The sequence below is a fragment of the Hyperolius riggenbachi genome, chromosome 2 (genome assembly GCF_040937935.1).
Source record: "Hyperolius riggenbachi isolate aHypRig1 chromosome 2, aHypRig1.pri, whole genome shotgun sequence".
Classification (NCBI taxonomy): Eukaryota; Metazoa; Chordata; class Amphibia; order Anura; family Hyperoliidae; genus Hyperolius; species Hyperolius riggenbachi.
Window position 1 is genome coordinate 328,508,434 of NC_090647.1, and position 15,343 is coordinate 328,523,776.

A 15,343-nucleotide genomic window follows, 5' to 3' on the forward strand; every position below is an offset into this window, starting at 1 on the left:
AGATTTGATTGCAGTACGACGTCTTTCTTTTTGACATAAAAAGAAAGACTATATAATACAAGCTCCATCCCAAGTCACCACAAATTGTTGGAGAAACACCACCAAAGTGACATGAGGTAATGGAGGTGTTTTTTTTTAATCATGTGTATTTGAATATCATAAAACTTATTATGATATTATAAATATCAAAGAACGGGGCTATGTCAAACCAACAATATAAAACCAACAATAATAAAAATGACTCCAGGGTGGTAGTGTAAAGAGCTTTGTTCCCAGCTGACAAACTGATCTTAAAGTTTTGGAAGGGTGAACTCCCTCCCTCTTCTAAGCACTGGACAGACCAGATAACCCTCTACTCTAAAACTTGACAAGTTCATATATGTTTCCTTTTGACCTACTATGTCTGTCATTTTGCTAAGAAGCAGGGACGGATGTACATCTCAGGAGCCTAAATTCACAGAGACCCTGGCATCCTGAATTCATCACTCCACCAAACCTGCACAACCCAATGCATACATCGGTTCACCCACTGAACTGTACCACTGCTGGCTGGCTACCAATGTTCTCTAGCCAGTGGTCACTCACTTCTCCTGCACTTCCTCTGCCCAGCAGGCCCAAACTCACCATCCTGAATTAGTGCTAAAGTCACCACCATGGAGCAAAAGAGAGCTGGATGAGCGGGCAGTCTCACACAGCTCTCTATGCTCCCTCATCAGTAATGTTAGCACAGCTTCAGTATTCTGAGTGCAGGTTCGCAAACCCCTGACAATTGCCTCTCAGCATACTGGCACTTCTGGGCCTGTACCTAGTGTTAAGTACAGACATGCTAAGAAGCAATATAAACGGTGTTCTCCAGATCACAAAACTTTTTTTCAGATAAGAAAGAGTGACCGATTGAAGATGCCCCTTGTCCCCCCCCCCCCCTCACCCGGTCACACCCTCACCACACATACAGTCCTGCCTCCGACTCCTAGTCAAACCCCCAACACACCTCCAGACACACCCCTGCCACAGTCAGGCATTCCATGAAGAATTCATGATCAAAATATGTATTTTCATTATTTAAAGCGACACTGAAGCGAAAATAAACCTACGTGATACTGAATAGTATGTGTAGTACATATAATTAATAGAACAATCGTAGCAAAGAAAAGAGTCTCATATTTTTATTTCCAGTTATATAGCTTTATTTATAACATTGCATAATTCTGTCATATTTGCAGTTTGTATTTTAAGCTGTAAAACAGAGCAGAGCTAATGACCCTTTGAACTTTCCTGCAGTAAAACCTTATTTTGAGCTGTGTCTCTCTGTTTATTTGCTGTTTGTTATTTAGAAAACATGAGTGGCAAGTTTCACCAAGTTGATCAATAGCTCAGAAAAGCTCTTTTGCATAGATAAGTTTTTTTAACTCTCTCTATACTGGAAAACAACATAAGACTTTTTTCTTTGCTACTAATGTTCTATTTGTTATGTGCACTGCACACACAGTTCATTATCTTATATTTATTTAGCTTCAGGTTTGCTTTAAGCCACTGTATTCCTTTCTATCATGACTACTTTTAATTTTCCTCATATTCTCATTTGTAAATAATCAAATAATATAGAGATGAGAATAAAGTTTAGAGTCATAAACACATTTTTCGCCGATAAATACACCTATTTACTCAAATATGTACATCCCAACTAAGAGAAGGACAAATGAGGAGAAAAGATGGACAGCTCCCCTAATAAAGTGACCATTTGGAAAGCATGAAACATTGTGTGGATAAAGGTTCCACACCTGTCCTATTCATGTAAGAGAAGTGATCTCAGAATATCTTCAAATGGTATCTGGTGCCAGACTGCTTTACGGTTCAATAATCCAATTAAAGTTGTACGAGTATATCGCTGTGGTTAAAAGCTTTTTAATTACCCAGTGCCTGCTGCTATAGTATTGTTGATTAACTGCTTTGTTACATAGCTGAGCAATGCATCAAGTATGATATTCGTCTTCTGCTTGTTCTTTTTAGAAGATAGATAGATAGATAGATAGATAGATAGATAGATAGATAGATAGATAGTGACTTTGTCGCTTTGTCTTTCCCTGATACACCAATGTTACTGGGACAATGGATAAACCTAATAAATAATGTATTATTTGGGGCTACTTTATGGAGCACTCAGCTATGTCTATTTAGCATTTGTAATGACATTAGGCCACGTAGCTTTTTTATGGGATAATCCCTTTAGCGGAGCAGACATGACTTTATTGCCCCAAGACACTGGCCATTTACCTTAGGGATTTTGTATTATCTTCTAACAGGCAGCTGCACTGCAGAGACAAATCTTTGACTTCCTCGGCTACCAGTGGGCTCCAATATTAGCCAACTTCCTGCACATTATGGCTGTCATCTTGGGAATATTTGGCACTCTGCATTACAGATCCAAGTACCTGATACTGGTAAGTTCACACAAGCATTTTATATGAATAGCAGATCAATACTGACAATCCTGTTTCCTTAGCTGGATATAAAGGTTTTTTTTACTTTGAACGAGGAAGGCCAAATACATAGCATGGAAAGGTCTCATTTTCTTTTTGTCAAAATCATTGTGGAAACAATTATTAGGCAGATTAGGTGAATGTATTCAAATATTACTGCTGTGCTCACTCCACCTGGAAAACATATACAGAACTCCACATAGGGTGATAACGTTCAAACTGTCAATGTGCTTCAGCACACCACCAAAGTGCCTTTGTGAATTGTGAAATGAGTGCCACTTTCCTATAGACCCCACGCCCCCTCTCCTTATATGCTCACCAGATATGACCCACCTCAATCTGCTCAGTGTTTGGGAGTATCACATACACGGGATGAAAGCACTTTAAACACAGAGGGATATTGTTGGTTACTGTAATACCTGAACAGTATTACCCTGTGTCGAGATTGTTCATTATTGCAGGATCTAGATTCTAAAGTAGTGTATATGACTAATGTTTAAGATCCACCTGGAAGCTGAGGTGGCTCATATCTGGTGAGTATATAAGGAGAGGGGCGTGGGCCACAGGGAAGCGGCATTCATTTCACCATTCACAAAGGCACTGTGGTGGTGTGCTGGAGAATATTGACAGTTTGAACGCTATCACCCTATGTATGTTTTCCAGGTGTGGTGAGCGCAGCAGTAATATTTGAATACAATTGACCATCGGACTATCTCCAGCGATCCCAACGGGTGAATTGCTGTAATTGACTTTTTGAGGACTTTGGTGCAAATATATCAGTATTTGTAGATCTATCATCTATCAATTAGACTTTGGCGCAATTTTTCAATTTATTGTAGATTAGGTGAATGGCCATATCTGCAGCAGATGTGTCAACCATGCTACAAAAGCACCCTAGAAAAAAAACAACACAAAATGTTATTTACTTTGTTGAATATTAGACAATATTATCACTTTTTAATACAAAGCAAGTTGATGTAATATTTTTCACCAGCTCAGTGATGTGTGCTATATTTACTCTTATTACAGCCAAACTCTAGGCATAAATGGTTTTTAAGACCTCTGTAGGAATGAAGTAGCAGAGCTTGTTTTTAATTAGTAAAGAAGCTCCTTACAGAAGCTAATTACATACATTTTATACACCTCAGAGTTACAGAGCACCCAGCAAGCTTATGGTGAACCAGAACTCAGGAGGTGTGTTTAGGGACATCCAGGAGATGATTTGCATATTCAGCAGTGATGCACTGGGAGACGTCTCAGAGCTCACTCCAACCTGAATAATTGTAACTACCTTCTGTTTTAAGAAGGCAAATTTCTTTTAAACACCTCAAGAGTAATTTCAACAGATTCTGCAGCACTGACTTCCAAATCTCCGGAATACAGCCTTCACAGAGAGCGCTGAACATGCCTTTTGCGTACACATGCCCAAAGCATGCTGCCTATCGAGGCTCAGAAGCTGAACCTCTTGGGCGACAACATCTTTGGCCCATGCTACACACACACGAGTGTCAGCTGTATAGCTAGCTGATGACGTGCTGTGTTGCTATGTTTGAGGGGGTGCGGTGGGGTCGTCACATGGCGGGCGGTGAAGCGGCATGAATAATAGGATTGGCGTTGCTCCATCTGGGGAATAGCTCACGGGTTGGGCATTGGGGGTTGTCAGGTGCCATACTTGTCGGCTGAGGTGGTTGTTATTGCCCGCCTCAGCCGACTTACCGTAAGTCAAGCGTGTGTACGAGACGTTAGTATTGTTTACAGATGTTGGGTAAAGTGGCAGCCTCACCCTCAGAGCCTACTATGTTAATTTGAGCCTACTATGTTAATTTCAGCTGGGCTGTATAACCATATTTTTAAAACAATCAGTAAAAAAGTACAAGTGGGCAGCACAGTGGCGTAGTGGTTAGCTCTCTCGCCTTGCAGCGCTGGGTCCCTGGTTTGAATCCCGGCAAGGGCACTATCTGCAAAGAGTTTGTATGTTCTCTCCGTGTCTGCGTGGGTTTCCTCCGGGGCACTCCGGTTTCCTCCCACATTCCAAAAACATACAGATAAGTTAATTGCCCCCCCCCTATAATTGGCCCTAGACTACAGTACTTACACTACATAATATAGACATATGGCAATGGTAGGGATTAGATTGTGAGCTCCTTTGAGGGACAGTTAGTGACAATATATATACACTGTACAGCGCTGCGTAATATGTCAGCGCTATATAAATACTAAATAATAATAATAATAATAATACAAGCGCTCAAGGACCATGTAAATTACAATATATCATTACAGCATAAAATTCAACATTACAAACTGAAAAACCACACTAATTTGAGTGAAGCGCTTCCTTACTACTTGTGTAATAGCTTAGAAGATTCAGTCAATATTAGGTTAGCGCTCTAAAGTTCAGTCTTTGTTGATAGCAGAATAATAACACTCATTTCAAGCCACTGAAGGGTGGGGTATGTTCACCCCTCCCCCCCTTCATATGGAGAGACTCACCGAAAGATGCAGCCAGATGGGCCCAACAATGCCTCAGGGGTATAGGCCACCCCTCAGCCACACAGGCAGTATCAGCTGGGCTCTTGTGGTCCAATCCAATCCTGAAGTATTGACCTCAATGAAGACAAATTCATGTATTAATAGAATTTTATTGCACTGGCAAAGCATTTCGTGGGTGCATACCCACTTCTTCGGGCCAAATAGCAGTGCCTAACAGTGCTTTTAGCCACAAATAAGGTGCCTTATTTGTGGCTACAAGCCCTATTAGGCACCTAATATTGGCGCCAACCTAATATTGACTGAATATTTTTAAAACAGAATTTTTGGTTGCAGAAGCCTTGTTTGACATGAAAAGAGGTAACATTTTGCCAATCTGGCTACAAAGCTTTCTTGAGAAATGGTTGGGCTTTTGGGCATTGCATTAATTCCAGGGGTGTAACAAGAGACGCCTGGGTGGGTCCTTCATCAAAACAAAATTATCCGCCCACCCCCAGAAGTGGCCAATAATGTAGATGCCTCCCCCTCCAGCATTAGCGTAGCGGAGCTGTCTATGTGGCTATATATTTACCTGATTCTGCTGCCTTTTTTTCTCCTCTTCCTTCTGGCAGCCAATCGTGTCTCCTCTTTCTACTGACAGTCACATGATTGGGAGTCATGTATGCAGCACAGAGTAAGTGGCTGCCAGGAGGAAGAGGAGATGTGAGGCTGCAGGATCAGGCAAATATACACAGTTAGCTCTGCTGCACTAAAAGCTTTGCAAGGGGGGTGGGAGCAGAAGCAGGCCCCCATAGCCCCCGGGCCCCTCCGCCATCGCAGATGCTGTTGTTACGCCCCTGATTCATTTTAATGTGGTAGAATGACTGGTAGAGATTAGATTGAACAGTAAATAATATATTACCAGATCTGCATCTACTAGATTTAGATTGTAGGCAGCTCCTATGCCAAACTTCCATAAGCCATGGTACTTGCAGTCATATGATGGCAATGTAATCTGACAGATGTAATTTGTAATTACAGTATTAAATTGCTGTATCAACCAATCAGACGGTTTCATATCCAGTTAAATGCTGGTTGCCATGGCAGCTATTTTCTTACCATATTTACTGGCAATTGGCAGCCTGTTGGCAGTGAAATCTGCCATTCCATAAGCTCATGTGTAGATATTGTTGGAATGCTATGGCCTTCAGCTTCACATCAGTATTTGAAAATGTCAGAATATCAGAAGGTCTGTGTTTTATTGTATTCAAGCTGTGTTTTATTTTGTCTTTAATGCAGATATCACTTCTTTCTATCTTTTTTGTCTCTGTACAGTATTCAGTGTGGCTAGCATTATGGGTAGCATGGAATGCTTTTATAATATGCTTCTACCTGGAAGTGGGACATTTGTCACAGGTATGATCAAATTCAGTTCTGCATAATGTAAATTGTTCATTTTACATTTTAAGGCAACAAAGCTTTACTGTTCACCAATGGCAATTCATTACAATTGTGCTTGGAGCACCCTTCCTTTCATCTAACACAGGGATGCCAAATTCAAATACAAAGTGGGCCAAAATTGAACACTGGGATCAATGCGTGGGCCAAATGTCTAATGGCCACCTCCCTCCCTTACAAAGTAAACTTGTGTTTAATGACGCCCCCCCATACAGTTTCCTGGTGTCTAGTGGCCCTTCGCCCTCCCCTAAACAGTTCCCTTGTGTCTAGTGCTTACCCTCTCCCTCCTCCATATTTTTTCTTTGGTGATTTAGGGCTTCACTTCTAATATAGCTCCCCTGGTGGTCTAGAGAGGGCCAAACATAATGCATAGTGGGGAAACCACGTAAGAGCCAAATTTGTATGATCTAACAGAAACCAATATATTAGTAAGAAAAAAACCCCTCTAAAGCATAACTCGAATCTGGTAAAAAGTGATATTGTGCATGTCACTAATGCACAGATCTGTCTGTAATTCAAGATTGGATCAAATTACCTTCCCAGTTCAGTCTGCAGCCTGCAACAATTTGGAAGTATGCTAAATTGTGCTTCCGTGCAGCCATGGCAACAGCAGCTCACTATTTGGTGAAAGGAAACACTTCAGCTATTCATTCTTGCATCCATATTTATGAAAGTAGGACTATTCACATTTAGGCTACTTTCACAGTAGGACATTGCATTTCAATGCGACGTTAAGGTCGCACAACGCGGCCCTAACGCAACGTATATACACTTTCACAGTGCGACGTTAAAGTCGCATGTTAGAAATATATTTACTATGGAACGAAAATGACGCATGCGGAACATTTTAAAAAAGAAAAAAAACATTACTGAGCATGTGCAACACAAGTAACACAGCAGATTCATTGCTAAACGCACAGCATGCAGCACTTTCTAATAACGCTACACGTTACACATTAACGCAACGTGTGCACTGTGAATGCCGCACAGACTTTGCATTGCTGTGCGTTACTCTGCGTTATAATATTTTATAACATGCAACTTTAACATCCCACTGTGAAAGAGGCCTTAGAGGCACATTAGAATGCCAAATGACTGTTTGGAGCCAGGGGCGTAGCAATAGGGGTTGCAGAGGTTGCGACCGCATCTGGGCCCTTGGGCCAGAGGGGCTGCGAAGGGCCCTCCCTCAACTACAGTATTAGCTCTCTATTGGTCCTGTACTCATAATAATCACTTCTATAGAAGCTTTGAATAGTGGTAATCATTAACAAACTGTTCCCCATCCCCTTCTTGTACCTCTAATGCTGGGCATACACGGCGCGATAGTTGTTATCAATCGAGCCACTGATGGCTCGATTGATAATATTCAACCTGTCCGATCACCGCGGCGGATCGACTCCGCGCTCGATCCCCCGCTGGCAGACAATGGAAGAAACGAGCGGCTGATAAGGAACTGCCTGCGGGGACGAGCGGGAATTGATCCACGCGCCTGCGCGGACAAGCGGGGACACGCCGGCATTGAGCCAGCGGCTCGATTCCGGCGCAGAATTGCACCATGTATGCCCAGAATGACACTGTAGTTGCCATTAGAAGGTTTTGGTGCGCCGTATCAAGTTGTTATGTATAGAGTGCTTTGGGAGCCCCATTGTAAAACTTGCATCGGGCCCCAGAGCTCCTTAGCTACGCCACTGTTTGGAGCCCATGTACAGTGACACCCAATTCAGTTCCCTGTCAGTGCACCTGTGCTCTCAGCTAACACAGAGAGCAAATCCAAGAGGTGGGATTCTTGTAATAATGTTTGCTGAAATGTTTGTAATACATAGAGATTCCCAAGAGGGAGTTATGTTGATATGTTTTTCAACACTCTCTTTCCTGGTGGGGCTATGCTATTTCCTTAACAAAGTTCATATCATGCTAAACTTTGTTTATACAAGTTTAAACATAAAACCCAAAAGAGGGAAAGCTTAGGAGGAAAGAGAAAAATTGGAAACTATGAGTTGAAAGCATCTTTTGTTAAAAGCTTTGTAGTCTACATTAATGAAATTAACGGAAAAAAATAATGTGTACAAAACAGACTGCATATTGCAGTCTTTCACAATGGAGACTTTGATTCGCACACACAAGATCAAAATTTCCTCTTTGAAAAATTCATGGTTGTGATAAACAGTAATGTGTTTCTGCTATTGCTGCTGTTATCTATTATTAGTAAGTGGGCTATAACGGCTGCTGTCTGTTATTAGTCAGTGTGTATTATGTGATATGTTACATCACATGATGCGGAGTGACTAATGAATGAGTGGGGGGACACCATGCACTCTCATTGTACAAAACAGTCAGGAAATGTGGCCAGGCATTTATATGTGGACAGCAACAGGGTCCTTTGCCCAGTATAATTGCAGATTGTTGTGCCTTATGAAATTATGCTTAACTGGCACCTTAAATAGCACCACATGTGTATTTTATCATTGGAGAGCAGACAAATATTTTACATCAATTACTATTGTTTAGTGTTTAAGTCATACCTTTTGTTGGCAATAGCATTGATTGTGCTGTAAGACTGATGTATGATCCAAAGTACTAGAAAGACACTGTTGACTACACTAGTCCTTAATGTTTTTTTTGTTTTGTTTTTTTGTTATTTGTTTTATTTCTTTAAAGCATTTTTTTCTAGCATACAATGTTTAATGCTTGTATGTACATGTTTTATGTTAGAGTGTAATTAGAACTCCTGCAAGGGATTGCCGTTTTTTCTGTTACCTTTTATTTAAGCTATTTTTAATCATATTATAATTATTGTACATTATGATTAATAATGTTTTTTAAACCAGCATGTGGTGCTTCAAAAAATAAAACATTTCCTGCCTGAAAAAACCTCACTGTGGCTTATGGGCTGGTGCACACCAAAACCCGCTAGCAGATCCGCAAAATGCTAGCAGATTTTTAAACGCTTTTTTTTATTTTTCTATGGCGTTTTGCTAGCGTGTTGCGGATAGAGTTGGGCCGAACGGTTCGCCGGCGAACGGGGTTCGCGCGAACTTAGGTGGTTCGCGTGCGGGTACCGCACGCGAACCTTTTGCGGAAGAAGTTCGGTTCGCCCCATAATGCACCTGAGGGTCAACTTTGACCCTCTACATCACAGTCAGCAGGCCCAGTGTAGCCAATTAGGCTACACTAGCCCCTGGAGCCCCACCCCCCCTTATATAAGGCAGGCAGCGGCGGCCATTACGGCCACTCGTGTGCCTGCATTAGTCAGAGTAGGGCGAGCTGCTGCAGACTGTCTCTCAGGGAAAGATTAGTTAGGCTTAACTTCTTCCTGGCTGCATACCTGTTCTGTTCAGTGAGCCCTCAGCCCACTGCATACCTGTACTGTGATCCTGCCACTGCATAGCTGTTCAGTGATCCTGCCACAGCATACCTGTTCTGTTCAGTGAGCCCTCAGCCCACTGCATACCTGTACTGTGATCCTGCCACTGCATAGCTGTTCAGTGATCCTGCCACAGCATACCTGTTCTGTTCAGTGAGCCCTCAGCCCACTGCATACCTGTACTGTGATCCTGCCACTGCATACCTGTTCAGTGATCCTGCCACAGCATACCTGTTCTGTTCAGTGAGCTCTCAGCCCACTGCATACCTGTACTGTGATCCTGCCACTGCATACCTGTTCAGTGATCCTGCCACAGCATACCTGTTCTGTTCAGTGAGCCCTCAGCCCACTGCATACCTGTACTGTGATCCTGCCACTGCATAGCTGTTCAGTGATCCTGCCACAGCATACCTGTTCTGTTCAGTGAGCCCTCAGCCCACTGCATACCTGTACTGTGATCCTGCCACTGCATACCTGTTCAGTGATCCTGCCACAGCATACCTGTTCTGTTCAGTGAGCCCTCAGCCCACTGCATACCTGTACTGTGATACTGCCACTGCATACCTGTTCAGTGATCCTGCCACAGCATACCTGTTCTGTTCAGTGAGCCCTCAGCCCACTGCATACCTGTACTGTGATCCTGCCACTGCATAGCTGTTCAGTGATCCTGCCACAGCATACCTGTTCTGTTCAGTGAGCCCTCAGCCCACTGCATACCTGTACTGTGATCCTGCCACTGCATAGCTGTTCAGTGATCCTGCCACAGCATACCTGTTCTGTTCAGTGAGCCCCCAGCCCACTGCATACCTGTACTGTGATCCTGCCACTGCATACCTGTTCAGTGATCCTGCCACAGCATACCTGTTCTGTTCAGTGAGCCCTCAGCCCACTGCATACCTGTACTGTGATCCTGCCACTGCATACCTGTTCAGTGATCCTGCCACAGCATACCTGTTCTGTTCAGTGAGCCCTCAGCCCACTGCATACCTGTACTGTGATCCTGCCACTGCATAGCTGTTCAGTGATCCTGCCACAGCATACCTGTTCTGTTCAGTGAGCCCTCAGCCCACTGCATACCTGTACTGTGATCCTGCCACTGCATAGCTGTTCAGTGATCCTGCCACAGCATACCTGTTCTGTTCAGTGAGCCCTCAGCCCACTGCATACCTGTACTGTGATCCTGCCACTGCATACCTGTTCAGTGATCCTGCCACAGCATACCTGTTCTGTTCAGTGAGCTCTCAGCCCACTGCATACCTGTACTGTGATCCTGCCACTGCATACCTGTTCAGTGATCCTGCCACAGCATACCTGTTCTGTTCAGTGAGCCCTCAGCCCACTGCATACCTGTACTGTGATCCTGCCACTGCATAGCTGTTCAGTGATCCTGCCACAGCATACCTGTTCTGTTCAGTGAGCCCTCAGCCCACTGCATACCTGTACTGTGATCCTGCCACTGCATACCTGTTCAGTGATCCTGCCACAGCATACCTGTTCTGTTCAGTGAGCCCTCAGCCCACTGCATACCTGTACTGTGATACTGCCACTGCATACCTGTTCAGTGATCCTGCCACAGCATACCTGTTCTGTTCAGTGAGCCCTCAGCCCACTGCATACCTGTACTGTGATCCTGCCACTGCATAGCTGTTCAGTGATCCTGCCACAGCATACCTGTTCTGTTCAGTGAGCCCTCAGCCCACTGCATACCTGTACTGTGATCCTGCCACTGCATAGCTGTTCAGTGATCCTGCCACAGCATACCTGTTCTGTTCAGTGAGCCCCCAGCCCACTGCATACCTGTACTGTGATCCTGCCACTGCATACCTGTTCAGTGATCCTGCCACAGCATACCTGTTCTGTTCAGTGAGCCCTCAGCCCACTGCATACCTGTACTGTGATCCTGCCACTGCATAGCTGTTCAGTGATCCTGCCACAGCATACCTGTTCTGTTCAGTGAGCCCTCAGCCCACTGCATACCTGTACTGTGATCCTGCCACTGCATACCTGTTCAGTGATCCTGCCACTGTATACCTGTTCTGTGAACCCGCCACTGTATACCTGTTCTGTTCAGTGGACCCGCCACTGTATACCTGTTCTGTGAACCCGCCACTGTATACCTGTTCTGTTCAGTGGACCCGCCACTGTATACCTGTTCTGTGAACCCGCCACTGTATACCTGTTCTGTTCAGTGGACCTGCCACTGTATACCTGTTTAGTGAACACGCCACTGCATACCTGTTGTGTTCAGTGAACCTGCCACTGCATACCTGTTCTGTGAACCCGCCACTGTATACCTGTTCTGTTCAGTGGACCCGCCACTGTATACCTGTTCTGTGAACCCGCCACTGTATACCTGTTCTGTTCAGTGGACCTGCCACTGTATACCTGTTTAGTGAACACGCCACTGCATACCTGTTGTGTTCAGTGAACCTGCCACTGCATACCTGTTCTGTGAACCCGCCACTGTATACCTGTTCTGTTCAGTGGACCCGCCACTGTATACCTGTTCTGTTCAGTGGACCTGCCACTGTATACCTGTTCTGTTCAGTGGACCTGCCACTGTATACCTGTTTAGTGAACACGCCACTGCATACCTGTTGTGTTCAGTGAACCCGCCACTGTATACCTGTACTGTTCAGTGAACCCACCGCATCAGTGCGCATACCTGTGCAGTTAAGTGAACCCACCTACCTACGTGAGTGCACGCAGTGTGATATACCACTCCGTGCATACCCGATATGGACAAAACAGGTAGAGGAAGAGGAAGAGGTAGTGGCAGAGGCAGAGGAAGGCCACCCGGCAGGTCTGCGCGAGGTCGTGTAAATGTAATTTCGTGTGGACCTGGCCCACAGTACAGTGCTCGGAAGAAGGCACGTCCCATCACCTCCCAAGATTGTCAGGACGTGGTTGAGTATTTAGCGACACAGAACACCTCATCTTGCTCAGCCACCAGCGCTACTACTAGCACCACTTCCGCTGCATTTGACACTTCGCAAGAATTATTTAGTGGTGGTGAAATCACTGATGCACAGCCATTGTTACAGCCAGATGAATTTTCACCAGCTCATATGTCTGCGTTACGCGACAACACTATGGATGTAACGTGTAAGGAGGATGAAGGACCTACACATTTGGATTTTTCTGAGGCAAGCGAAGCTGGGCAGGATGATTACGATGATGACGATGATAGGGATCCTCTGTATGTTCCCAATAGAGGAGATGAAGAGGGGGACAGTTCAGAGGGGGAGTCAGAGAGTAGTAGGAGGATAGAAGTTGCTGAAAGAAGCTGGGGCAGCTCTTCGTCAGAAACAGCTGGTGGCAGAGTCCGGCACCATGTATCGCCAGATTCGCCACCTATGTACAGCCAGCCAACTTGCCCTTCAGCATCAGCTGCTGAGGTCCCCATAGTGCCCACATCCCAGGGTGGCTCAGCGGTGTGGAAATTTTTTAATGTGTGTGCCTCAGATCGGACCAAAGCCATCTGTTCGCTCTGCCAACAAAAATTGAGCCGTGGAAAGGCCAACACTCACGTAGGGACAAGTGCCTTACGAAGGCACCTGGAGAAAAGGCACAAACAGCAATGGGATGGCCACCTGAGCAAAAGCAGCAGCAGCACACAAAAGCAAAGTCACCCTCCTTCTCCTCTTCCTCCTTCAGGTGCATCATCTGCTTATGCCGCTCTCTCCCTTGCACCTTCACAGGCACCCTCCTCCACTCCGCCTCTGCCCTTGAGCGGTTCCTGCTCCTCTGCCCACAGCAGCAGTCAGGTGTCCGTGAAGGAAATGTTTGAGCGGAAGAAGCCACTTTTGGCCAGTCACCCCCTTGCCCGGCGTCTGACAGCTGGCGTGGCGGAACTGTTAGCTCGCCAGCTGTTACCATACCGGCTGGTGGACTCTGAGGCCTTCCGTAAATTTGTGGCCATCGGAACACCGCAGTGGAAGATGCCAGGCCGCACTTATTTTTCCAGAAAGGCCATACCCCAACTGCACCGTGAAGTTGAGAGGCAAGTGGTGTCATCTCTTGCGAAGAGCGTTGGGTCAAGGGTACACCTGACCACGGATGCCTGGTCTGCCAAGCACGGGCAGGGCCGCTACATTACCTACACAGCCCATTGGGTGAACCTGGTGGTGAACGATGGCAAGCAGAAAGCGGCGGACCAAATTGTGACACCTCCACGGCTTGCAGGCAGGCCTCCTGCCACCTCCTCTCCTCCTGCTACATGCTCTTCGCTGTCCTCCTCCTCCTCCTTGGCTGAGTGGCAGTTCTCCTCTCCAGCTACACAGCCCCAGCTCCGCAGGGCCTATGCTGCATGCCAGGTACGACGGTGTCACGCCATCTTAGACATGGCTTGTCTCAAAGCGGAGAGTCACACTGGAGCAGCTCTCCTGGCTGCTCTTAAGAAACAGGTGGATGAGTGGCTGACCCCGCACCACCTGGAGATAGGCAACGTGGTGTGCGACAACGGCAGCAATCTGCTTGCCGCTTTGCATATGGGGAAGCTGACACACATACCCTGCATGGCACATGTCATGAATCTGGTGGTTCAAAGATTTGTGGCAAAGTACCCTGGCTTAGCGGATGTCCTGAAGCAGGCCAGGAAGTTCTGTGGGCATTTGAGGCGCTCTTACACAGCCATGGCACGATTTGCAGAAATTCAGCGTAAAAACAACATGCCGGTGAGACGCCTCATTTGCGATAGCCCCACTCGCTGGAACTCGACCCTCCTCATGTTCTCCCGCCTGCTAGAACAGAAGAAAGCCGTCACCCAGTACCTCTACAACTGGAGTAGAACGAAACAGTCTGGGAAGATGGGGATGTTCTGGCCCGACAACTGGACAATGATGAAAAATGCATGCAGGCTCATGCGGCCGTTTGAGGAGGTGACCAACCTGGTGAGCCGCAGTGAGGGCACCATCAGCGACTTAATTCCCTACGCGTACTTCTTGGAGCGTGCTGTGCGTAGAGTGGCGGATGAAGCTGCGAATGAGCGTGACCAGGAACCGTTACGGCAGGAACAGGCATGGGACCAATTTTCATCAGACCCAGCTGTTTCCTCAACACCTGCAGCAGCACAGAGGGGGGAGGAGGAGGAAGAAGAGAGGTCATGTGCAGAAGATGAGTCAGACTCAGAGGATGATGAGCAAGGTGTTTCTTTGGGGGAGGAGGAGGAGGAGGAGGGGACAGCGGCAGGAGAACAACCGCAGCAGGCGTCGCAGGGGGCTTGTGCTGCGCAACCTTCCCGTGGTATTGTTCGCGGCTGGGGGGAGGAGGTTGACTTACCTGACGTCACTGAGGAAGAGCAAGAGGAGATGGAGGGTACTGGATCCGACTTTGTGCAGATGTCGTCTTTTATGCTGTCCTGCCTGTTGAGGGACCCCCGTATAAAAAACCTCAAGGGGAATGAGCTGTACTGGGTGGCCACACTACTAGACCCTCGGTACAGGCACAAAGTGGCGGACCTGTTACCAACTCACCGGAAGGTGGAAAGGATGCAGCACATGCAGAACCAGCTGTCAACTATGCTTTACAATGCCTTTAAGGGTGATGTGACGGCACAACGCCAGCAAGGTAC

At 46.1% G+C, this 15,343-nt stretch overlaps 1 protein-coding gene and 1 long non-coding RNA gene across 10 annotated transcripts in view; one reads left to right on the forward strand and one right to left on the reverse strand.

Moving 5' to 3' along the window:
* NKAIN1 (sodium/potassium transporting ATPase interacting 1) overlaps positions 1-15,343 on the forward strand; it is a 90,994-nt gene that overhangs the window by 32,745 nt on the left and 42,906 nt on the right. For 5 of the 6 annotated variants that reach the window (XM_068269306.1, XM_068269308.1, XM_068269309.1 and 2 more), the window contains exons 2-3: positions 2,304-2,441; positions 6,285-6,365. In XM_068269306.1, the coding sequence (XP_068125407.1) occupies positions 2,304-2,441; positions 6,285-6,365 (219 nt within the window). Of the gene's footprint in view, positions 1-2,303; positions 2,442-6,127; positions 6,199-6,284; positions 6,366-15,343 lie in introns of those variants that run through there. The other variant, XM_068269310.1, reaches the window with a different exon arrangement.
* The window catches only part of LOC137546626 (uncharacterized), a 111,237-nt gene that overhangs the window by 22,791 nt on the left and 73,103 nt on the right, over positions 1-15,343 (reverse strand). For 3 of the 4 annotated variants that reach the window (XR_011026309.1, XR_011026307.1, XR_011026306.1), the window contains exon 3: positions 4,974-5,087. This is a non-coding gene — a long non-coding RNA (uncharacterized lncRNA). Of the gene's footprint in view, positions 1-3,285; positions 3,375-4,973; positions 5,088-15,343 lie in introns of those variants that run through there. The other variant, XR_011026308.1, reaches the window with a different exon arrangement.